General features: G+C 36.3%; 1 protein-coding gene across 4 annotated transcripts in view; it reads right to left on the bottom strand.

Annotated features, from left to right (window-relative positions):
- Nucleotides 1-11,861: 11,861 nt before the first annotated feature.
- Nucleotides 11,862-26,508, bottom strand: part of scn4ab (sodium channel, voltage-gated, type IV, alpha, b) — a 49,895-nt gene continuing 35,248 nt past the window's right edge. For all 4 annotated transcript variants that reach the window (XM_055194475.2, XM_055194478.2, XM_055194477.2 and 1 more), the window contains exons 12-26: nt 25,916-26,027; nt 25,590-25,828; nt 25,289-25,462; nt 24,667-25,023; nt 22,934-23,296; nt 20,812-20,929; nt 20,570-20,724; nt 20,313-20,486; nt 17,984-18,106; nt 17,562-17,843; nt 17,428-17,481; nt 17,190-17,331; nt 17,012-17,112; nt 16,612-16,882; nt 11,862-14,341 (exon numbers count right to left, since the gene is read on the bottom strand). In XM_055194475.2, coding sequence (XP_055050450.2) covers nt 13,113-14,341; nt 16,612-16,882; nt 17,012-17,112; nt 17,190-17,331; nt 17,428-17,481; nt 17,562-17,843; nt 17,984-18,106; nt 20,313-20,486; nt 20,570-20,724; nt 20,812-20,929; nt 22,934-23,296; nt 24,667-25,023; nt 25,289-25,462; nt 25,590-25,828; nt 25,916-26,027 — 3,894 coding nt within the window. In that variant the 3' untranslated portion in view covers nt 11,862-13,112. The remainder of the gene's footprint in view (nt 14,342-16,611; nt 16,883-17,011; nt 17,113-17,189; nt 17,332-17,427; nt 17,482-17,561; nt 17,844-17,983; nt 18,107-20,312; nt 20,487-20,569; nt 20,725-20,811; nt 20,930-22,933; nt 23,297-24,666; nt 25,024-25,288; nt 25,463-25,589; nt 25,829-25,915; nt 26,028-26,508) is intronic.

Here is a 26,508-nt window from a genome sequence, read left to right as displayed (position 1 = left end):
CTTGAATGTCATCATTTGAAAATAGCAGAAAGATATGTGGAAGATATTTTGTTATGTCATTTTTGGTGAAAAAAACATTTTATTTGGAAAATGTACTGAGATTATGTTTTAATCCAGGAACAAATAGTCCAAGAGTAGGATGTCTGTAGTGTCACCATGTTCATGGTGTCATTTGCTTCCGAAAAGGACACATAATCAATAATTATGAGAGTAAATCGGGTCATATACGCGTGTTGTCACTTCGGGGAGATGGAAGGATTTTCCTATTCAGATTCGAGGTTGGTGTGTGAGTAATATTCATTGGTTTTAGGGTTGTGAAATGTCACTGTGAAATGAATAGTTTAATCCCTCACCAGGAAAAACAGAATACAATCTGTTTACCCTCATAGCCGTTCTGCCCGTCGTAACTCAATGTCAGGGCCCATGCATAAGCATCTCAGCGTGTGGTTGAGCTTGGCGACTCTTAAGGTTGCATTATAAGGTTGCAAAGTATTCTGGTCTGGAAATGCTAGATTTTTTTTATCACTTTAATACTTTTTAATATCTTTTTGGTCTGAATAAGCCAATATTGGAAGGCATTTTTGCATTTTCACATATTCACATAAGTGCATTGTAAAAAATTATGTCAAAAAACACATATTTTGTTACTTTAACTTAACAAATTAAGATAAACTATTTTAACTTGTTTTTATAAGTTATGTCAACTTATTACAAGTCAAAACTTAAAATAGTAGGTTAATTGACCTGTAAACCAAGTTGTTTTAACTTCATGCTGGCCTGCTGATACATTTCTTTGATCAAATAATGGGCCTTAACGCATTTAACAAAATATTAAAATGCTCTGATGCCTGATTTAACTTAATTAATGTAACTTAGTTCACTCAATTAAATTAAATTAAATTAAATTAAATTAAATTAAATTAAATTAAATTAAATTAAATTCAATTCAATTCAATTCAATTCAATTCAATTCAATTCAATTCAATTCAATTCAATTCAATTCAATTCAATTCAATTCAATTCAATTTTATTTATATAGCGCTTTCCACAATTGTTAATTGTTTCAAAACAGCTTTACATGCATAGATGTAGAGAAAACACAGAATAATCTATAGATAATATAAGAAGAAGACAATAACAGAGGCTAAGAATAAACCGTACAAGCAAGCGTAGTAATAATGTAACGTACACAGTAAAGTGCTAAGTTAAGTCAATGTTGGCTGACTCTCCCGGGGATGAAACCCCCCCCTAGGAGAAAAACCCTGTGGGAAAACTCCTAGGAGGACAAAAACACTTAATTGAGACAGATAAAAAAAAAAAAAAAATATATATATATATAAACACAATAGGGAAAGGAAATGTGTAAGCGGATTAAACCGCAGCCGATGGTCGCGTATCGGCTGGGCATCACGTTTTTGAGGACGAGACAGGGAGAGAAATTGAGGAGATTGAGGACAAGACAGGGAGAGAAAAACAGAATCCTATTAGCGTAGGGGCTGTTCGCATGTAATGCAAGTGTCATACAGTATTGTGGTTTAAAATCCGCTCGGTTCCAGACAGGCTAACTATTGCGGCATAAGTATATTACCCAGATGAGTTATATGAATGTTTTATTCTGGACAAACTAGCTATTGCGGATAGGTACATTTACTTGACATTTTATGTGAATGCTTTGTTAAAGAAGAATGTCTTAAGTTTAGATTTAAAGTGATCGACTGATTCTCGAACATTGTTTGGTAAATCATTCCAGAGCTTAGGGGCTAGATATGAAAAAGATCTACCACCTTTAGACACTTTTGATATAGGGATAATTCATCGGCCAGAATTTTGTGATCGCAGTGTACGTGGTGGATTGTATTCTGATAGTAATTCTTTAAGATACGAGGGTGCTATGCCATTTAAGGCTTTGAAGGTGATTAGTAATATTTTAAATTGTATGCGATATTTAACTGGCAGCCATTGTAAAGATGCCAAAATTGGACTTAGGTGGTCATATATTTTATAGATCGAGTAAGCAAGTCATATGTGAATATGGTTTAAAAACTCAACAGGCAATGTCTGACCAACGACCTTCGGCTGCCCGTGTTTAATCTACTTATCTGTGTATTTATATATAATTTTAAATGTTTTACTTTCCATCAAATTTAATAAAATAGTATCTAATATATACTATACTACAGGATTTTTCCCTCCTGACTAAAAAAAATCCAGTTTTTTTCTTCTAGGGGTTTTTTCAACTTCTGGGGAGTCAGCTGACATTGGCTTAACTAAGGACCCTTTTTAATACGTTACAATATTACTATGCTCCCTAGTACAGTTTAATGTTTGCCACTGTATTTTGCTGCTTTTTATTTTGCTGGACAACAAATCAAATTTTCTGCGTTTTCTCCTGCATCTTAAAGCAACACTAAAGAACTCTGGCTCTACTCCCCCTACAGGTTAGAAGCGTTATTGTTCATTACCACTGTCGTAAATACTGCAGCATAGCTGGCTCTGATTGGATTGTAGGTCTGCCGTAAAGCAAGTTTTTGTAGTTTTCACTCGAACTACAGGACCACTACCCGACGGTTGGAAACTTCTTTAGTGCGGTTTTGGCCGATAGAGGGCTGCAAAGCGAATGTGAAAGTGCCATTCACCCTGTTTTGAGTGGATGAACCACTAAAACTTTTTTGGAAACGTTATTTTAAGGTAAAAAAAACTCTTTGGTGTTGCTTTAATGTAAAGCGGCTTTGAAACAATTAACAATTGTGAAAAGCGCTATAAATTGAATTAAATTAAATTAAAAACAAGTTAAACAATGAAGGTGATATGTGACCATGTATGTGAAATACAGTCTCATAATCTAATAATGAGCATCAAAGTTTGATTTCAGTTATTGATTTCATATGATGATCTTTCACATGATCTTACTTAATTAGTATAAAGATATCACATTATGTAGGAGGATTTATGTAGAAAACAGTTAATCACAAAAAATACTTTAGCTGTGTTTTCATAGGCTGGGTCTATTATGTCTTATCAGTTATCAATAATATTTAAAAAAAACCCTGTACTGGCAAATCTTTCTACATTTCAGTAGGAAATATTATAGTGTCATATAATGAAGTGATTAATGCGATCTAATATAATTTTTTTGTATTACATGGACAATTTAACAAAATGTAATTTAACATCACATCTGAATAGCACACATCAAATAAAATGATGAGTATTTAAACTAACCTAATAGTTTATAAGACTGTGTTAGGCTCACGAGTTTGCTCTACTTGGTCTACCACCAGCTCAGCTGGTCCACATCTGTTTTCTCTTTTACCTTTTGTAACCAAACGGCCAGGTCTACGGAAATGACTGAACACTGAACACTGGTTGCTTTGATCACAAGTTCATCATACTCTGTGACTAAATTATACAAAGGGACAGAGTTATGACTCACAGGAATGAGGTGAGGGTCCTGTGCCTGTTTTGTGATATTTTTATATTGCTAGTTGGAGGAGTGGTCAAGCATTGTGTGCCACGTTGCAAATTACATTTACGTTTAGGCGATGTTATCCAAAGCAACTGACAAAAGCGAGGAAAAACAGCAAATTTTGGGCTGAAGCAGCCCAGCATACAGTAGATTAAATTAAGTTTTTCCCTTTTTGACCCATAGGGATAGTTCACCCAAAAGTAAAAATTCGGTCATTATTTGCTTACCCTCATGTTGTTACAAACCTGTATACACTGCAAAAAATGACTTTCTTACTTAGTATTTTTGTCTTGTTTTCAGTAGAAATATCTAAAAATTCTTAAATCAAGATGTATTTTCTTGATGAGCAAAATGACCTAAGAAAATAATACTAGTTTTTAGAAAAAAATATACAATTTAAGTGAATTTGTGCTTAAAACAAGCAAAAATATCTGCCAATGGAGTGAGAAAATTTTACTTGAATTAAGTGTTGAATTAAGAAAAAAGAAATCTTATTTCACAATTTTTTTTCTCACCCCATTGGCAGATAATTTTGCTTGTTTTAAGGATAATTTCACTTAAATTGTATATAATTTGTCTTAAAACTAGACTTATTTACTTAGGTCATTTTGCTCATCAAGAAAAAGCATCTTAATTTAAGAATTTTTAGATATTTCTACTGAAAACAAGACAAAAATACTAAGTAAGAAAGTCATTTTTTGCAGTGTAGGTTTCACTGTAAAAAAATGCAGCACGAAGTTAAAACTACTTGGTTTTGCAAGTCAATTCAACCTACTTTTTTACAGTTTTTCTCGATTGCTAAGACACATTTCTTGAATGCTGCTCTCCTTTTCTCTAAACTGTGAATACAAAACCCAATTTTCAAGCTACATTCACAAAACCTCAGACTCTTCTTGCAAAACCAAACTTTCACCTCAAAACTTGATTTTTGAAGTTAAACTAACATAAAATATGTGTTGATTTAACCATTTTTTTACAGTGTTCTTTATTCTTTTGAAAAATAAAATATATTATGCTGAATGATGCAGTTGACTGTACCCATTGACTTCCATAGTATTTGTTTTTCCTACTATGGAAATCAATGGGCACCCTCAACTCTGGTTATCATCATTTATTAAAATATTGTTTTTTGTATTTAACAGAACAACATGAGGGTGAGCAAATAATGACAGAATTTTTACTTTTGGGTGAACTATCCCTTTAAGTAGTGATTTTTTGTAACTGGACGCAGAACTTAATCTCTATACACTAGTGTGTATTCCTCTTTCTGTTCTCAGATCCGTTTGAGAAGGCTTGAGAGAGAGAGAGAGAGAGAGAGAGAGAGAGAGAGAGAGAGAGAGAGAGAGAGAGAGAGAGAGAGAGAGAGAGAGAGAGAGATAGTGCGGATTGGCATTATAAGGTATTCGAAGACTGTAAGTTACTTCCACCCTGTGGTTACAATCGTAATGGCAGCATGTGCCAGAGATAAATCCTTCGCAATGCTTCAGCTGTTCATTCTTTCTGATGAGTGTCTACACACTGAACTTGGTACCTTGTCAGTCAAGTGTGAGAAACCAATACTCCCTGTCAGGTGGTTCTAGGAACAGCATCCTTCCTCTGAATACCAAACCAGTGATTATGAATAGAAAGAGCAAAGCTGGTCTCGCAACCACACAATAAGGTGTAATTTTGTGAACAAAAAATCAAATAAATAAATAAATGCAAGAAAACAGTTTAAGTTGCAAAAAATCACTAATGGTATTTTTTTTTGTTAATGTGTTCGCTATGTTTCATGTCTAGACACTAGGTGGCACCACTAAGCATGTGCTATATGAAAGAAGTTTCTTCTTTCTTTCTTTCTTTCTTCATCACCCCCTCTCAGCATCTATGGCTATATTCATGGCAAGAACTAGTTAATCCTTACACAAGTTGATCCACACAAGTTTATCCATAGACATGTTAGTAGAGAGGCAATTTGGTATTTCCAACTGTTTTTGGCATGTGGGATTGTAAAGCAACAGTGCTACCCACTGAGCCATTGTGCCACCTGAATAGAGTTTCTAAGAAGGCAACTGTCCAGAGTTTAGCTCCATCAAACACACCTGAACTATACAATACAGTAGCCCTCTGCTAAAGACTGTATTAAAATGTTACACTGTTAAACTTAACTGTAATTTCGACAGTTACTTACCACAAAATGCCCAGTAAAATATCATCATTTTCTTTTCCTGTTCATTACTGTAATATGCATTGCATTATGGGTATTAACATTTAATTTACAGTGATTTACCTTATGTTTTGAATTTGCGGTAGACTGCTGCAAAACAACAGCAGTGGTGCTACTGTAGTTGAATAAAATAGTGTTATAAAAGAATATAATAATGGAAAAATAAAATATATCTATGAAATGAAATACATTTTATATGTTATGCTTTTAGAATTATGGATAAATGCTTGACCGTCAGATTTGAAATTGACCTCAAGACTTCAAAACACTAGTGACGCCAAGATTTCGCTCCTTGGAGTGTCGGGAGAGTGACAGAAGAGGCTACTTGGGGAGTGTAGCGAGTAACTTTTATCAAGTGACTCTTTGGCACTGTGGTAGTGTTACGGACCTACGACATGGGTGACCTGGGTTTGAATCCCCTTCAATGCAATATTTTTTTAAAACTAGGTTACAGTAAGGGTATTATACTGTAAAATGGAACTGCGGTAAAGGCATCATACTGTAAAAAAACATGTACTGTTATGGTACTGTAATGGGGCAGTTACAGTAACTCACTGGCAACACATACCAGCATATATACAATAAAAAGTCTAACAGTGTAGCTATATTTATTCAATTTGGTTAATATACCCATGCATGCTTCACTTGTTGCATGTTTGAAATCTTCATAAGATGTTTGCTGCAAGACATTTCATGATTTGGTTTAAAGCCCCTTGAAATGTTGATCAGAGCCTTTAAAATTAACTTGCTTGCAATAGTATCACACAGATCCAAATGGAGCAAAGAGAGATAGCTCCATCTCAAGTTGAGGTAGGTTGGCGCTACCACTAACATCCCACAACCAAGCAGACAGATTTACATATCAACTCATTTCCACTTCTCACTTTCAACTTGGAGGATCAAGGGTATCATCCTATCTTCGTTTTGTATCTCATTTGTAACACTTTTTTTATTTATATGTTTTTTATTTAAATATATAAATTAAAAAAAATTAAAAAGTGTTTTCTTTAATGTATGCATGTATGTGTGTATTTATATATAAATTATATTTACACACAATACACACACAAACATAATATGCAAACACAAACTTTTATTTTGTATGCCATTAATCGCGATTAATCTTTTGACAGCCCTAAGTTTCCTTGTAAATCTTGACTTAAAGTTATGTATTGTGTGTATATAATATAAGTAATCTATTTTTACTGTATATAAATATAATACAGTCTTTATAGGCAGATGCACCTAGCCCTGATGCCACCTGCCACATAAGAATGCATTCAACCGCCTGTAGACCTTTAACCCCCACAAAGCTGCCATTGTAAACTGCTCTTCAACTTTTGACATCCCTGATTCCATCCATACACATGCCCATGCTTTTTTCAAGAAGGGGAGACCTATTTTGTGTGTCTCTTAATAGTTTAGGACAGAACAAGCTGTACTGAGATCAGTACCGTTTGCCAACACTCCTCCTTCAGTGCAGGCTCCACCTTGTTCCCACTTCTCGCCAGCTCTCGTTTCAAAGGAGGCAATGTTACACATCGACCTTGGAATGCGTTGACTCCATCCCGCCCATTCTCCAGTTCCTCAGGCTGCTCATCACGACTCTTGAGTCAGCTCATGTTGCATCTTCAGGAGCAGCTGTGGCTTCCTGACTTTGGAGACGCCGCTTGTTGACGGGACACTTTCCTTCACTGCTTCCTTTGCTTACGGAAAGGCTGAATACCAGTTTGGGACCCTCACATTCCCAACCTGCCTGTTAATGAAGCAAACAAAGGTTATTCAGGTCACATAGGCTGGCAATGTTTTGGATAATTCATTCAGGACTGTGCTAATGAATAAAGGTACCTTGTGAAAGTCAGATCTGTAGCACAGCAGTGCGATGCCCAGGCGAGGCAGGTTTAAATGCAGGATCATTGGCTCTCCTCTCTCATACATTTCTGTCTCAGTACATTGTAAAAAAATAATTTTTTGAGTTTAATCGAATTAAATGTATGATTCATTTCAACTATCTTGACTAGTGAGGAATTTGAGTTAACAACAAAAAAATTAAGGCAGAAAATATTTTTTTTACAGTGTATAAATTATAAATATAAAGTTGAATTAGCTTAAGTTACTTCATTTTTTAATAATAATTTATAGTGATTCCTCACTAAGAAAGTTTAAATTAATTGTAATTTCAAATAGATTTCACTTAAAAATAAAGTGCAATAAGGAATTTTTTATAGTGTAAATTAAATGAAATTGAAGAATAGAAAATATGTTTAAAAAAAGGGTTATAATACAGGTGATGTTATTTATTTAATTATGGTAATATAACTGTAATATATTAAACTGTGGAAAAAATATATTAAAATATTAAATAAATAAATAAAATACATTAACATAATTAAATATGTAACAAATATGAATTATGATAAGTGTTTTGTGCTGTAGTTGATTAATTATGGATGCTGACAAAAAATAACTAGATATATTAAACTTTGAAGAAGATATATTTAAAATAATGAATATACAAAAAACATTAAAATAAATCACAAATATAAGTCATGATAAGCTAAAAATACAAGAAATTAAACTGGAGATATTTTCTTCGATTTAAATTTTTGTATTTTTAGCTTTTCATGACTCATATTTGTGATTTATTTTAATGTATTTTGTATTCAACATATATTGTATGTTAAAAATATTACATAAATGAAATACATGAATGTAATAAAATATTTGAATATATTAAATATATTATAATAATAGTTATTTTAAAAATAGTTATGTGTATTATGATGTATTTGATTTTATTATGCCAAAAAAAAAACTAACCCAGATATATTAAACTGTGGATAAAATGTGTAAAAAATGTGAGTGTATTTTAATATGAATAATGAAGACATATTAAACTGTGGAGAAAATATATTCAAAATATTAAATAAATAAAAATATGAGTTTGGGGTTTTGTGATGTCACTGACTTCATGATGGATGCTGAAAAAACTAACTTTGATAAATTATAGAAAATCTATTAAATAAACAAAATATGTTAAGATATCATTCAAATAAAAATGATTCACTAAACAAGTGTGTGATGTCAAATTAACTTTACTATTAGACATTTTTTCAAGATCATAAATTTCAACATTACAATTTTGAAACAATAACCCTTCTCACAATTGAGAACCTCCTTTTATAAGTTGTTATGCCAGATCATTTAATTGAGATATTTTATAATAATATTAGTAACACTCAGTGGTGTGTCCCTCAGACTGCAGTGAGACGAGTATATTACCAGCAATCTGCTTTCACTGTGTGAAAGAGATGCATTGAAGATGTTAACCTTTAGTCCAGAGGTTTCACTTCACAGCTGACCTCTGACCTCATCTGTATGCATGGCACTTGAGTGGTTGTGATCTATTGGATGCCGCGGTGGTTTTCTGCTATGTCTAACTGCGCGGCACGTGTTTGTGTGTGTGAGCTGGTTTGGTGGATAGTCACACACGACCACTTATGATCATGAGTGGCCAAGTGTGGCGCAGAGACAAACATGAATCAGTTCTTAGCAGTATATTATGATGAACCTATAGCTCTTCATCCACAAATAAGGGTTTTCCATCCTTTATTTCAATATGACCTTAAGAGGATTTTTTCAGGCTGACTGAATGAAAGATTGAAAGATAAAAATATTGAAAACTTCATGGTGTCAGAGCAGGTGACAAAACCTTTAGATCTGTCAAGTGTATGGTGAAGTTACTTACATATCCACCATAGTATTATTAAAATCAAAGCCAGCTCCTATCTAAACAGCAGCAGATTCATTTCTAAGTTGGGGTGAAACTTACACTACTGTTCATGTGGGTTGGATGCATTGCTTTATCACTAGGTGGCGTATATTTCCTATTTCACTCTGGCAATTTGCAATAAAAAAATTGCAATAGTCATACAAAAGGTTTCTTCAGCAACATTCCTTTAAATATTCAGTTTGGTTAATTTAATTTTACACTCCACTGAATGAAAAAAAAGAAAGATATTCTGACACAGACTAATAAACACTGAATTCATGTTATTGTATAGTTTAAAAAAAAAGAAAAAAGCATAGAGTCAAAAACAGTTTATTTCAATAATGTAAACAGATCAAGAATATACAGTCAAATGTACAGATCTTTCAATACTTGCAAAATGTGACATCCACAACATGCATTCAGCAGATGTGATGAAGTAACAGATGCAGCGAACACGAGTCGTAAGTTTACTGTAAGGTACAGTAACATTAATCAGGGTGTTAAAACATCTAGCAGAACATTAAAGTCCAGCTTATCATTTTTCCTGTATTTTCATTGCATAACTGTTCAGTGAACATTGCATTATCTTTATTATGATTTAAGTAGAAAATAGAATATTATTGGTGTATAAAATGACATTCAGAGGTGGACTTTGATTCATATTTGAATTTGTCATATCCAATTTATTGCCCATTAGTAAGTAATTCAACTATCATCAGTAACCTAATGCAGTAAACAATTGCTACCAATTTATCTAGAACTGATGGACAACTGAGGAATACCGTATCATAAGACAACTATAGCTATAGTGGAGCTTTGCATCTTATCAAAGTGCTATCATTTGGATTTTATGTCTTAAGACTTAAAAAAACAACCTCAAAATATGGCTTAAAAATCTACTCTTCGTACACAATTGTTTGCATTACAAAAAATATAAGTTAAATAATCCTATAAATAAAAGTATACAGTTTAAAGCATAAGAAAGAAATAATTACGAATCAATGACTTAATGTTCATTTAAAATAAAAATAAAAATGGGGGCATTATTAAATTAAGTTAAATACAAAGCTTTAAAAAACAAATTTCTGCTACTTCAGCAACAAGAAAATAAATTGTCATGTTTTAAATGTGTCTAAAATAAAGAGCAGGCAGTGTCTCACCAGTATGGGAGCGTTAAAAAAACAGCCAATTTTCAGTAAATATTCAGTAAATAGCATTTTAATAAACAATTTCTTTGATTTTCAACAATCAATGGTGCATATTTTTATTTTATTATTTTATCTATTTATTATTTCAATTTTTATTGCCTGATTTAAAAAAGAATCTTAAAAACATGACAGATTAAACTATTTCTGGAACTGAGGTGGGTGAGGGATTTTTTTCTCTACCACCATATATATGAAGAGTTTGGTTCCAAAACGCAATAAACGCCATTTTTGAAAAAAAAGAGTTACTGCCAAAATCAGTATTATATCAGGTCAGTAGTTAAAAGTAAATTCTTAATTTTACGCAAAATTCAATATCCGCCGTGTTATTCTGTCATCTTTTCTCCCTTTTTTCCCAAAATGCGACAAACGCCACTCCCACTTTTTTACAGAACGCAATAACTCCATTTCTGATATTACAGCCCACCGTTCACGCAATGTAAACAAACAATGGCGGACGCGCGTAGTACACGGAGTCCTGGTTTTCCTCATCTACTTTGTACTACGTGATCAACAAACAAAACAAAATAATACTTTAATTGCATCGCTAAACCTGTGATGGTTTTCTGTGATGGGAAAGAAACGTAAGCCATCAGCATCTAACAATTTCCCTGAGAGGCACTCGGGAGACGGGTGCTTGTTCTCCCGACAGCATCAAGCTTCTCATGCTAACACATTGACCCCAGAGGATCTTATGAAAAACTGTACATAATTTTACTCAAAGTCAACGAAAATCGAGCAGGACCAAAAACATTTTACAGTCGATCGCTGTGAAAGACGTTAAGCGAAGACGTCAAGTAACCGCAATGACAGGGTTCTTAATATGACAAAGTAAGTGTTTTGATTAATAACATTAATGTTTATATTTTTAATTAGTGTGTACAACTAGTCAACTAAATGAATATAACATGGCAAAGATGAATGCACATTTATATAGGCTATTGATTCAATAGATTTATAGCATTTTGAATAAAAACTTGTCATGGATTTATTGCATTTTGTGGAAAAAATAATCCGTTTTTATAATAAATCTTTGAAAATCAACTTATGGATTTGAATTTTTTATGTTTTTATAACCTAAAGATGCTGTGTGAAAGTTTGTAACAGAAAATAGTTGTTTTCATCTTGTCACTTTCTTGGTATAGAAAACACGTTTTTACCAAAATTTGTCAAAATGGATTTATTGCGTTTTGGAACCAAACTCTTCATATACTAGAAATGCATATCTGGCTCATAATAACTGTAAAATTAAAAAAGCAATTTCACAGATTATATATTTGGAGCTAACAAATTGCAAGTTTGAAAACAGGCTCATTAAAAGCAAAAATCAAAGCTAAACATTACAAAATCCATATTTTACATTATTTTCTGATGGGCAGTTAAATGCGAGACTGCATATTAAATAGTCTTGGGTGGGATTGCCTAAAAAAGTGAGATGTTTTTGGGACAATTCTAATGCTTTTAATGTTTACTTAATGCATTGCAGGCAGCGATTACAATACTACATGAGTACTATTGTATGAGAAGATCACTGAATTATTTTTTATCAGTAATGCAGCAAGACAAACATAATATTACATGCTTTTACAGTGAACTGCTGTATTAAGACTAATATGATTTTTAAAGGCAGCTTTGTTAAATTGAATTCTTACCAGTTAGTGCAAAATCATCTATTAGAACAGTGTTGCTTTTAAAATCTAATGCAACATAAAAAAACGTGACAAATAAAAATAGATAAATACATTCTAATGGTGGATGGTTTCAATCCATGGTTGGGTAAAATATGGACAAACCCAGCCTTTGGGATAAATCAACCTATAGATAATATTTTACCCAACTATGGGTTGAAACAAACCAGCATTTATCCCAGAGTGTACTTAAATGAAAAATATAAAGAAAGTTAAATAAAGTTAGTTAGTTAGTATGATTAAATTAGATGACTTTTTCCTGCAATATTGTTGTGCTTACAATCCATACACTCTATAAAACGCTGGGTTATATTCATAAACCAAACTGCTGGCTTTAATTAATCCTAAAAATGTTTATATTTGAACAACCCAGCATTTTAGAATACGATTAATAGCAACCAACCAGATTGGGTTTGTCTCTTTTTGACCCAGCACTGAGTTGAAAATAACCAAGCAATTTTTAGAGTGTACTTTAAAATCCTTCTCTAAAGATTTGTGCATCAAAAACATTTTATGCTGCTTTGATATATGCAAGCTTACAGCCCAATCCTCTCCAGTGCCGGTCAGCGATTGTCTTCTTAAAGGCATTACTGATAAACAGGGAGTATTGATTGCATATATTATACTGATCACAAACTTTTGCCATCTCAATCAGGTGATCGCTCCTAAATCACTGCAGTTTCTTCAACACTGGCTAGGTGTGCCAGAGCTGAACATTGAAGATGAACAAAGGGTCTCAGTATTGCGGTGCATTCTTAAGGTTGTGTGATTTCTGCTACACAAGGGACTCTTTCGAAGTCGTCACGGCCGGGATGGGAAAGGGGGCGGAGTACAAGACTACATCGCTTTGAACCCTCACCGGGGCACCTTTAGCCTTCTGCTGCTTCTTTCCTGGCTGAGGAAAATAGATGGTCGAAGCTTGGTCGTCCTCAAAGCCCTGATCTCCATATAGATAGTTCATTCTCTTAGCGATCATCCCCTGCTTCTCTGGAGCCTCCTCATCTTTTCCCTTTTTGCCTGTTTTCTCTCTGTATATATATGAAGCATGTTTGAGGGAGCGTTTAAGCACGTGTGCACGGTATGCTTTCTGAATAGTCGAAGCAGACACCTCCTCTTGTTTGCGTCTAAAAGTGCTGGTGATGGGCTCGTACGAAGCTTTCGAGGGATTGTTCGCCATAAACTTTTCCTCCATAGTTGATTTCATGGCATCTATCTGGCCGGAATCTCCCAGCACTTCTGTAGTAAGGGCTACCAGGATGTCCAGACAGTGGATCCTGTCCCCAGGGACCATGGGTAGGTCCATCGAAACCAATTTCGCCTCATTGGGTTTGGCGACTCTCAGTGGCTCTTTCAACGTGTCGCAGAACTCCGACAGCATGCCGAAACTGATAAACTGAGACGCGGACGGATCGAACTTCTCCCAGGTTTCGTAGAACATCTCAAAATCGTCCTCGCACAAGGGATCGCTGCTCTCCTCTGTCGCTACGTTGAAGTTTTCCAGAATAATGGCTATGTACATGTTAACTACGACAAGGAAGGACATTACAATGTAGCTGCAAAAGAAGACGATTCCCACCGCCGGGCTCCCGCAGTTGCCCCTGACGGACGAACCTGGGTTCTCCAGATCTGGGTCGCAGTCTGGTGGCCCGCTGTTGAGAATGGGTGACAGCAGGCCATCCCAGCCGGCGGACGTCGTGATCATGAACAAGCATATGATGCTGTTCCCGAAGGTCTCGAAGTTGAACATGTCGTCGATGACACCTTCTTTCTTGACATACGCAAAGTTGGACATGCCAAATATGGAGAAAATAAACATGATTAGGAAAAGCAGGAGGCCGATGTTGAAGAGTGCAGGAAGTGACATCATGAGCGCAAACAGCAACGTCCTGATTCCTTTCGCACCGCGAATGAGACGCAGGACGCGTCCGATTCTGGCCAGTCTGATGACACGGAAAAGTGTGGGCGAAACAAAGTATTTCTCAATAATGTCCGCCAGCAAAAGACCTGTGAGACAAAAAAATTAAAGTCTTTATATTTAGCATGCACAATACTGGACAAAAGTTTAGGATTACTTGCTGATTTTTTTTCTAACTCACTGGGCTCTTATTGGCTGATTTTTCTTTATTATTTAATATTTTATTTAATTAAATATTTATTTTAGTTTTGTAATGAAAAACATTTTGTCGACCAATAATTGTGTAAACACATTAATAAAAAAATAAGCATACACTGCAAAAAATGTCTTTCTTACGTAGTATTTTTAAAAATTGTAAAATCATGATGTATTTTCTTGATGAGCAAAATTACCTAAGAAAATAAATTTTCAAATTTGTTTGTCTAAAAATTACATTTAAGTGTATTAGTGCTTAAAACAAGAAAATGTTTCCTGAATTTTTTGTTAATTTAAAAGGTAAACTTATTTCAAGATGTTTTTCTTCAATTGCTGATTTTTCTTCATTATTCAATCCAAATTATAATTAAAAAATTCTTATTTTAGTTTTGTAATGAAAAACCTTTTGTTGACCAATAATTGTGATGTAATAAAAAAAGCATACACTGCAAAAATGCCTTTCTTACCTAGTATTTAAAAATATTGTAAAATCAAGATGCATTTACTTGATGAGCAAATTACCTAAGAAAATAAATGTAATTTTTAGACAAAAAAATTGAAAATTTAAGGGTATTAGCGCTTAAAACAAGAAAATGTTTCTTGATTTTTTTTTAATTTAAAAAGTAAACTTATATCAAGGTGTTTTTCCAAGCAAATTTTTTTTGCTTGTTTTAAGCTCAAGTTCACTTTAATATAATTCTTTTGTCTTGAGATTGAGATTTATTGTCTTCGGTCATTTTGCATCTTGATTTAAGAATTTGTAAATATTTGTACTGAAAACAAGACAAAAATACTAGGTAAGGGGCTAATCACACCAAATACGTTTTAACGCTTGGTAAAGCAAGGCGCACCGCAATGCCTTTTTTGGTCACTTTAAGGACGATTCACATTTCGCATATTTTGTGTGCTCAAGTTCGTTATTTAAAATGTATGCGCGCGGTATGCACACTCATAATGGAAGCGACGCGCACGCGACGCACTCGCTTTTCAGGCGCGTCCGCACCGCATCGAGTTAAAAAACATCTCAACTTTTCAGAATGCCGCAAGCGCACCGCAGGTCATGTGACAAGAACCAACCGACGGCCGCAATTTTAGACGCGAAATGTGAACCGCCCCTAAATAAAGAGCAGTGCGGCTTTTTTTATTGCTAGGCAACCACCGAGTCAGCTGTCTTGTCAATCAAATATTGAAGCGTGAGCGCTCTTTTACTGTTAACTGTCATATTAGCAAAAACTTTAAAAAGAGGACGCTTGTTCTGACCTTGATCGAGGGTGAGAGGTCACGCAGGAGAGAGTGAGTGACTGCAGTCTCCGATTTATCTAAACAAATGTAAACTTCCGTCACCACAATGAAAGGCCCGCCTTTCCCCTCATTTGATTGGACAATTGAAAGACGCAAATGACGTCGGGCGCTTTTCCGCTCCCCGCGCTTGTTCAAAAATGCGTGCTGTGGCAGGCGCATAAACAGCGCACATAACGCTCACCACCTATAGAAAATCATTCAAAAAAGCCGCCTGCAACTGCCATAAACGAGTTTGGTGTGATCAGCCTCTAATGCTACGTACACACCAAATGCGGGGCATCGCGTTACTCGCTCTAGATTACTCGCGGGATTTAACTTCGTGTCATGCGAATTTTTCGCTCCAGTTGAATATTTTCAACTTGGGCGAAGACGCGTTTGAGGCGAATAGCGCGTGTTTTCGCTGCAAATGCGCTGCCCATATCGAGTCATTCGCATGGAGGACGCATCTGATTGCGTCTTTGCATTGATTTTGTATGTAATCTACTCGCACAAATCGTTTAACTCACGTCTGGTGTGAACCCACAGTAAGAAAGTCATTTTTGCAGTATACACCATCAGAACTAAAGATTCTACACATTTCAGTCAAGTGATCCTAAACGTTTGACTGGTTTATACTGTATGTCAGGGATGGGCAACTTCGGTCCTGGAGGGCCGGTGTCCTGCAGAGTTTAGCTCCAACCATAATTAAACACACCTGAAGCAGCCAATTAAGGTATTGCTAGGCATACTAGAAACTTTTAGGCAGGTGTGCTGAGCCAAGTTGGAGCTAAACTCTGCAGGACACCGGCCCTACAGGAGCGAAGTTGCCCATCCCTGCTATATGTGAACAACATTCAAAAAAGCTGGCCATAGGATTGCTTACCTACGATTGAAAGAATGACCACAACGAAATCAAAGACGTTCCACCCGACAGAGAAATAGTAGTATCGCAGAGCGATGAGCTTTAGAACGCACTCGGCGGTGAAGATCACGATGAAGATCAGATTGATATAGTATAAAATCCTTTCCTTTTCTTCATTCTGGTCATCTGTCTCCACCATCATGGTCACCATATTAAGACAGATCAGAACCATGATGAAGATGTCGAAGAATTGCTTGGTGACAAAGTCGAATACCAAGCCTTGGCAGCAGTTCTTCAAAGATCACATCCATGACACATATTAGAGAGAAGAGCAAACGACCAGTTAGATTTTATAACATTTGTTTTTTAGTATGACTGGTTTAATTTTAAAGATTCATTGAAGAAAAAGACTTTGTCTTACCGTAGGCCTAGGAATAGGTTTCTGTGGCTTCTTGGAGCCAAGTTTCTTCATGGCGTTGTAGTACTTTTTCTGTTCCTCTGTCATGAAGATATCTTTTCCTCCTAAGTATAGAGACAGCCACAGTTATTCTAGTACAGACAGGTTTAGATTAAAAATAAAGGTGAAGTTTTGCAGATACTTATCTTTGCCTTCTGCTGGTTGAAATTATCAATGATAACACCGATGAACAGGTTAAGGGTGAAGAAAGAGCCAAAGATGATGAAAATAACAAAGTAAATGTACATGTAGAGATTGGACTCGTAATCCGGCTGCGCTTCGATCTGCAGAGAATGAAAATGAAATCCACATTATATATAAACCAGTTTAGTCTGTGACCTAATACCATTTCAATGCCCATGAAAAAAAATCAGCATTACATCACGGGAATCCACTGCAGCATACATGATGTCCATCCATCCTTTAAATGTTGCCTGAAAACCAATAACGTTTTTAGTTTCATTGCAGCTTTGCGTGATATTTTTCAAGCATAAAACATACAGACGTGGCTCACCACTTGCAGTAAGGAGAGGTAGCCCATGCCAACGTTATCATAGTTGACCTTCAGGTTCATCCATCGCACATCATCATGAACCTCCGCGAGCGCATCGCATTCAGACTTATTATTGACCACAGAGGGAAGGAAGTATTCTTCGGATGTCATGTTGTAGCAAAAGTAAAACTTTCCAGCGAAAAGGTTCACCCCCATGATGCTAAAGATGAGCCAGAAGATGAGACACACCAGGAGAACGTTGAAGATGGATGGGATGGCCCCTACAAGGGCATTCACCACCACCTGTGTATGTTGACAACTTACTGTAAGTGTCTGGACCCTAACCTTACACCTTCGGTAATAGTACATACGAGGATAAGCAAAAAACACAACAATCTTTGAATGACAAGATGTGCCAATAAAATTAGGACTACACACACCACCCTCATTCCTTCGAATCTGGACAGAGCTCTAAGAGGTCTCAAAGCTCTCAAAGTTCGGAGAGATTTAATGGCCCCCAGTTCAGAGTAGCCTAAAATATTTGCTGTCAGGCTGATCAGTGACACCTAAGGAAACATAAAAGTATATGTAATTTTTTGTTAACTTTGTCAGTAGTCTAGCCTGAAGTACATTATTAAGCCAATAAAATAATAATTAAGGTTTGATATTAAAGGGATAGTTCGGCCAAGAATGAAAATTATTCCATGATTTACTCACTCTCAAGCCATCCAAAAAAAGTGCATCCATCCTTTACAAAAGTAATCCACACAGCTCCAGGGAGGTAAATAAAGGCCTGAGGGTAATCAATGCGACTTAAAAAAAATACATTTAAAGGGGTCATAGTGTAAAAATCTGACTTTTTCCATTTTAAGTGCTATAATTGGTGCTTCTATCAACATAGAAAACGTGAAAATTAATTTAGTTTTGGTAAACCAAGCATACAAGCTTTACAAGCATGTGAAAAATTAGGTTGTTCAGATTTTGCATATTTTGTGAGGTAGGTAGCAAGACTAATTACAATAATACCGCCCCTTAATCTATAACCACAGCACTGCCATAGTGCAGAGAGAAAGAGAAAGAGAGAGAGAGAGAGAGAGAAAATGATTGATAGCACAATTGAGTTTTGATTGCAACAAACCACCATCATTGTGATCCGTGTTTGCATTTCATCAGCTCCTTTGCATTTTGAAAGGCACACCCAAAACGTCACGTTTTTGCACACACTTACAAAATGGGAATTTTAACATGCTATAATAAATTATCTGTGGGGTATTTTAAGCTTAAACTTTACATGAGCACTCTGGGAACACTAAAGACTTATTTTGCATATTTTAAAAATCTCAATAATATGACCCCTTTAAAACTTTACAAACAAAAATAACTAGCTTCCAGTAACAACCCCATATTGGACTTCTCTGCATTCATGAGAGAGTTTTAGCGTAGTAACCGGATGTGGGATAGTAGTGTGTAGCGTTGTGACGAACGCACAGAGCGTAAGCACAGAGCAGGGAGCAAAACAACAACAGTAGTCACTATTTTTTTTACAAGGATTTTGGCTTGGATGGCTTGAGGGTGAGTAAATCATTTGGTAATTTTTACTTTTCACTGAATTATCCCTTTAAAAATTAAAAGAATTATTTTCATTCTATTGGGACAAAAAGTGACGAACCCAACCCAAAATGCTGGCTTGTTTTAACCCATTGTGGGGTCAAATCTAAACATTTTCTGGGTAGGTTAATTTAACCCAACGGCTGGGTTTGTACTTTTTATCCCAGCATTTTTAAAGTGAATGTTGGTGTTATATTACATTTATTACGTGGAAAATTATGCTATTGATGGCAATGTCATGGGTTCAGAGAAACTAAAAAAACCTGACTGCACTGTAAACTGCTTGAATGCATAAATACATATTTTTCTAGTTTGTAAGTGGGACATGAACCCATGATCTTGTCATTGCTGGCACAATTGCACTTTTCCTTAGACGTTATACATATAATTCTTCTTTCTCTATATTTTATTAGGAAACTTGTGTTGTAAATTCTCCACATAAAAGAACATAATTCTTTTAAGGGTGGTTTCCCAGACAGGGCTTACCCTAGTTCCAGACTACAATGTATGTTTGAGCTGGCTTGATTTAAAAACATCTTGCACTGACATATTTTCTATAAATGTGGGGAGAAGTTATACCAAATTTTGTACAGAGTATGTTTGTGTACAGAATGTGATCAATAAAAAGCCAATATTATGTCAAATAGACATAAATGTGTTAGCAGTGTGTAAAAACACCACCCTAGAATGAAAAAAATCCACCTACTCCCCCATTAAATCAGAGCAGTCTCATTAGCTATTTTGATTCTCTTGTTAATGTGACGTCACACTGACAAAGCCTGCCTACAGCCACTGACTGACTGGTTAATTTTACCCAAAAGCTTTTTCAAATGTGTTTGTTAGCACAATGTAGCACTAATACAGCTAAAGATACTATTGTCCCAGACTGTATTCACAGAAATCAGATCTATTTTTAACCAAAAGTAGCTCATTTGCATTTAAAGGTCCCCACATAAAAACAGCACTTTTTTAACTTTATCATAAAAAAATGATCTGTGGGGTTTGAGCTGAAACTTCACAGACACATTCTAGACACACCTGAGACCTATATAACATCTTGTTAAAATGGGCATATTGGCCCTTTAAATTGAAACATAGCAGGAACACTTTTGTTTTAACTTGTAATTTTGCAGGATGAATTAATATCCACGATAAACTACTTACATCAACGATAAGAAAGTCCAGCCAACACCAAGCATTCGTGAAATAGACTTTGAAACCATAAGCCGACCATTTCAGAAGCATTTCAACGACGAACACGTAGGTGAAGACCTGATCTGCATATTCGAGGATGATTCTGATCGCTCTGCGTTGTTCGATGTATATGTCCTCAAATGCCTATAATGAACAAACACGTCACGTGACGAATAAGGATAACGTGGACTGAAAGAACCAATTGATTGACTTTTTGATTTACTCACCAATGCTCCACTGCTGAGGAGAATCATGAAGATGATAAAGGTTTCAAATAAGTTGTGTTCCACAATAGCAAAGCAGGTTTTACGAAAGTTCCACCACACCTTTCCTGATCCATAATCAATATCAACGTCCAGGCAAGGACATCGCCTGATACATTCTGGAAATTCAAAAAAAAAATGTGTATGATGTCAGTAATATAAATATTTAATGGTGTGCTATAAATTAAAGTGCATTAGTGTCTCACGTTGCGTGTAGCAGTCCTCAGGTATGGTTGAATCCTCTTCAATCTCTGATTCTGAATCGAGCATATCAAGAGGTTTGTCCACTGTGCTGCAGGTTGAAGATTCATCTCCATCTTTTATCTGCCAGGTGAAAACATTGCAGCTGGTCAGTTTTATATCTGGTATAATATATAAAAAAATAAGCTTATAAATGCTTATATTGGCTGATGAAACTTATTATTAATATGACAGCATTGTAGATCAAGGACCAAAGCTTAATTCAGTGCATAATTCACTGAACCATTTTAATCCGCTTACACGTTTCATATTGTGTTTATATATATATATTAATATATATGTATCTCTTTCAAGGGTTTTTCTCCTCCTAGGAGTTTTCCCACAGGGTTTTTTCATCCCATGGAGAGTCAACCAACATTGGCTTAACTTAGCACTTTCCTGTATACGTTACATTATTACTACGCTTGCTTTTACGGTTTATTCTTAGCCGCTGTATTCTGCTTCTTATATTATCTATCGATTTTTCTGTGTTTTCCCCTATATCTATTCATGTAAAGCTGCTTTGAAACAATTAACAATTGTGAAAAGCACTATATAAATAAAAATGTGATTAACTGTCTACCCAGTGTGTGATACAAAATCCTAATAATCCATTTTATTATAAGTGTTTCCCCCATACATCAAGCATCAGTTTCTCTCAGATCTTATGCGACTGTTCACACGAGACTCATGTATAACTGGCTACTTGTGGTCATGTTCCCTAATGCTGACCATGACATGTCAACTGTGTCACCTGATCCACTTCAGAGGCGCGCCAACAAACAGTTGGTAATGATTCAGGGCCTGTGCGCATCAAGAAAACAAATCTCAAATAAAACATGCAACAAACAAACACTACAGCATATATAAGATCAGTAAACGTGAAGGTAAGGGTTTATTTTAGAGGCGCAAACAGACATTCCTGTGGTTTAGGCTATCTTTTCATGAGAGAGGGAACGGTGGGGTCATAAAGTTGCTCGACAAGGTAACTAATCATGCTGTGTCGGGTCTCATTCCCACGCCCTGCCTTTGCCATTCCTCAGACGTGCTTTCTAAACAAGTGTCTCCGCAGATGACCCGTGGGGCTCGAGATGGACTTTGCAGGTGTCACAGTGTTCGGTTCACATGTCTCGGTGTCAGAGATGTCGATTGAGGGTTGTCAGTGGACACCCTGGCAACCGGTTTTTAGGTTTTAAAGGAGTAGTTCACCCCAAAATGAAATACAGCTCAAGTTGTATACTACTTTTTTCCTTCAGCCGAACACTGACAGGGTTAGATTAAATAATATCCTTCCTTTTTCAGCTTTATAAATGCATTGGATAGTGCCCCGATTTTTCAAAAACTAATTCATACAGTTATTAAAGGCGCTCAAAGCTAATCTGTGAGACGTCACTTTTTGTTGATGTTTGAACTGTTTTCAAACAAACAAGAGCTTTGCTAACTCCTCTCCATCCACCTCCCTTCCGTGATTTCATGAATGCGCCTATACCCCACCACCCCCAAATCCTTCTTGTCGTTTATTGGCTGGAACACTTTGTTATCGTTTCTGGTGGTAGGTTTGGCAACTTTGTTTTTATTGCAGTTTGTGGCTGTCTACAGAGATCGCGTTTTTTACAGTTTGATCAGCGGACAGGCAGGAAGCAGATAGTGAGGAGATGTTTGCTGTATTTATCAAAAAATGTTTTATGGTCTAAAACGCGTGAATTCGCTTAGAGCACCTTTAAAAGTGAACATGCATATGGTTGTAGTATATAAAGTTTCAAATATTAATGTTTCCCAAATCCAATCGCTTCACCTCGGACAACATTTGGAAAGCTTTAAAAATGAGGCACTATCCAATGCCATAAATTATTATTTAAATCTAACTATGACTGTGTTTGGCTAAAAAAAGAAAGTCATATACACCTAAGACGGCTTAAGGGTGAGTTAAATATGGGCTACTTTTCATTTTGGGGTAAACTACTCCTTTTAGTAGACGAATTCAAAACATCATTTTATTTGCTTTCTACATGCAAATTCTCTCTCTCGGGTTAATCTTCTGTGTCGATATAAGCGGTTAAATAAACACCCTCAAGCAAAACAACTTACTTTAGTGTTGTCATCAATGTCATCTTTGTCTTCATCCTCGGAAAAGCTGTCGTCATCATCATCACAAGGGCTGTCCAAATCAGATTCACCATTGGCTATGGGCACCTTGATGACTGTTGTATTGGAATTCATGATGGCCGGTTTGGAATCATCCTCTTTATTTTCTTTCCCACCCTCTTGCTTTGGCTTCAGGCACAGCAACCGTCTGGCTTGCCTGATAACAAACGCTTTTATCCAGTCAATGGCTCTTGTGATTCTAGAAATGGCGATCAGAAGATTGTTTGTCTCCCCATCATCATCAGATGCCGACAAGTTGTCCCCACTGAAAGAGCTGAGTAGCAAAGCCAGGAAGAGATTCAGCACCTATTTAGAGTCAAAGACAAAATTAAAGGACTTACTAAAACTTTATTGTGACCCATTTAAAATCATTGACGGAGTTTGGGGACACTGCCCCCCAGCCCAGAGCCAATTATGATTTTGTCTGGGCTATTAATGAAATTTAAATATGAGAATTCATATTTTATTTGTCTAATCTAAATATTTTAATGGGTTAACTGAGTTATTTAAGCTTAAATAGTTTTAAATTATTAAAACCATATTTAAAAACCATAAAGCTGCACATTCTCGCTAATCTCAAAGTATTGAAGTACCCTTTTTTGCAGGTAGGTGCCCTCCCAAGCACAAATGCGAAACTCACCTATGTTTAAAATCAAGCTACTTAACCCTTGCTAAACTTTTATCTCACTACTTGGTATGGTATGGTTATGGCGCACTTACGTAACAGTGTTTTGGTGACGACAATACTAAGCTTTATTTGTGTCGAGTCTTTAAAACATTGAAATATGAACTGCTCTTCAAGTACTCGACACCCTGGATCTTTCTTTGGTGCCAAGAACTTCCAACTCTTAAACAACATCTACAAGGTCAGGAGAATGTCTGGCATCTCACTTGAGGAAGAAACGAACTGTTGAATAAAATGTTTACGCTTTTAAAATAGATGTTTTCTTCTTTAGATATCTAAATCAACAAGGCACATGGATTGGCCCTTGGGTCAACACCCAGCTTTTGTTACCTCATAGATAAGACATTTCCTGTTCGGTCTATAAATAACCGTAACGGAAATCCCACTCGTGGCATTAATAGTAAACGGGCGTTTGATACTTGTATAAATATGGGGGCGTAAAAGTAACCTCCAGCGAGAGGGTCCTGATCTATGCAACTTGATGTTAGACATCTGACAGATCTGTCCTCTTAGGCATCCCAACCTAAGGGGGGGTGGGGGTCTTCGTTTCGAAGGAAAGATCAGTGTAATATACCCAGCAGCAGTTTTCAACTTGCCTCTCATATCTAGGGTCTTTATTAACATTGATCCATTTTCTGACACTATTGGTTTCCTAAAAATCTATTCTACACGAAAAAAGGTACAAGAAGGTACAAAAGTTTGTCACTGGGGCAGTGTCTTTTCAGAAAGTACACTTTTTGCACTTAAAAGGAGCATATTATTACCTCAAAAGGTGCACATTTATAGTGATACCTCAATGGTACATATCTGTACCAAATTTGAACATATTAGGAGCTTTTAAATGGGAACCATCCCAGTGACAACTTTTGTACCTTGTTTCTGAGAGTTTAATAATAAACTAATACATAAATCTAAAGCAATTGGTATCACAACAATCACCCAGCCATCATACTTCTCTTTCTGCAATCACTGGATGTATTAACCCACTCACCACCAAGTTTCCAATAATCATGACCATCATAAAGACTACGATGCACATGCCCTGGCCAGCCACCTCCATGCAGTCCCACATGGTTTCGATCCACTCCCCACACAGAATACGAAAGATGATGAGGAATGAGTGGAAGAAATCGTGCATGTGCCAGCGTGGCAGCTCACAATCCGCTGCGATCTTACACACGCAGTCCTTATAGCTCTTTCCAAAAAGCTGCATCCCCACCACAGCAAAGATGAAGACAATGATGGCCAGGACGAGGGTGAGGTTTCCAAGAGCACCCACAGAATTGCCAATGATCTTTATCAGCATGTTAAGGGTGGGCCATGACTTTGCCAGCTTGAACACACGCATCTAAAAACAGACAGAGCAGATAGTACGTACATAGGTTTTCAATGCAGGGCTACCCAAAGTTGGTCTTGGAGGGCCGGTGTCATGCAAAGTTTAGTTTTAACTACAGCACATCTGTCTGGAAGTTTCTATTATAGTATTGTTTCATTAGTATGCTTCAGGTTTGTTTCATTATGGTTGGAGCTTAACTCCGCAAGACAACGGTCCTCCACGACTGATTCTGGGTACCTCTGGTCAAATGTGATACTATATGAATTGTTAGACATACCAGACGAAAAGACCTCAGCACAGACAAGCCCTGAACATTGGCCAAGCCCAGCTCCACCAGACTCATTGTTACAATAATGCTATCAAAAATATTCCAGCCAACCTGAAAGTAATAATACGGGTCCAGCGCGATAAGTTTCAGGACCATTTCTGCTGTGAAAATGCCTGTGAAAACCTGAGGAAGAAATGCATCAACATATTGCAAGGAACCACCAATTTCTGGACAAACATTATTTTTCACATAATCACTATAATGAACTTTTATGAAATAATAAGACTAGATTAAAAACGTTATGACTTACCAAGTTCCCCACAGTCAACATATATTCAAACTCAGGAGTCATTGGATAATGCTCCATGGCCATGAACATGGTGTTGAGCACAATGCAGATGGTAATGCCCAGATCCGTAAATGGGTCCATTACAATAATGTAGCTAATCCTCTTAAATTTCACCCACGGTGTGCAGCAGTTCCATTTGAGGAATATGTCGGAAAACTTGTACCAGCAGGGAGGACATGGCCTTTGAATATCCTCCAGCTCTATTGATTCAACACAAGAGTTCATTGGCTCAACACAAAACATGTGAACAGATATTTATACACAGTATATATTAAACATAAAATTACCTTCCATAGTGTTTTCTGTAGCACTCACTGCACTTTGTTTTCTTATTTGTTGGCCAGGAACTTCAAGGTAGGTCATAGTTCCTCTGGATCCGTTGGTTATCTCAGTACCCCCCTAGGGGAAATAATTTGAGCTTGTTACACAACAACGTTTTCAAGCAAAAATAGGAAACTTTGCATGCATTTACATGGCAATGGTCACCTACAGGGCTGTGTTTGTGCTACTAAGAGAATAAGTTTATTAATAAAGTTTACTAAAAAAAACAGGTTTTCCAACAAAGTTTACAAAATTTTGGCAAACTATCCAAATCAAACCAAATTGTGCCCCAGCGCGATTGTCCCCCCTTCCTACTCCCCCCAGAAGCATGTGGACTTTCGGTCTCATGGCCTTAAATTGCACGTGCTCGCTTACTCTACGAGTCCGCAGGGTGTCCCATCTGTCATTTTTACACTCCAAAGTGTGCACATCAGCGCCCCCTTTGCACCCTTGATGTGGTCTTCGGCAAAGCCAGCACTGCAGCAGGCTTCTAGCACTTTACCAACCCAGAAGTCCGTGCGAAAGAGAAATCAGACGAGGGATGGGAGGAGTTCACACT

This window comes from Misgurnus anguillicaudatus, chromosome 19, assembly GCF_027580225.2.
Source record: "Misgurnus anguillicaudatus chromosome 19, ASM2758022v2, whole genome shotgun sequence".
NCBI lineage: Eukaryota > Metazoa > Chordata > Actinopteri > Cypriniformes > Cobitidae > Misgurnus > Misgurnus anguillicaudatus.
The sequence above is the reverse complement of the archived record's forward strand: the minus strand, read 5'-3'. Positions and strand labels throughout refer to the sequence as shown.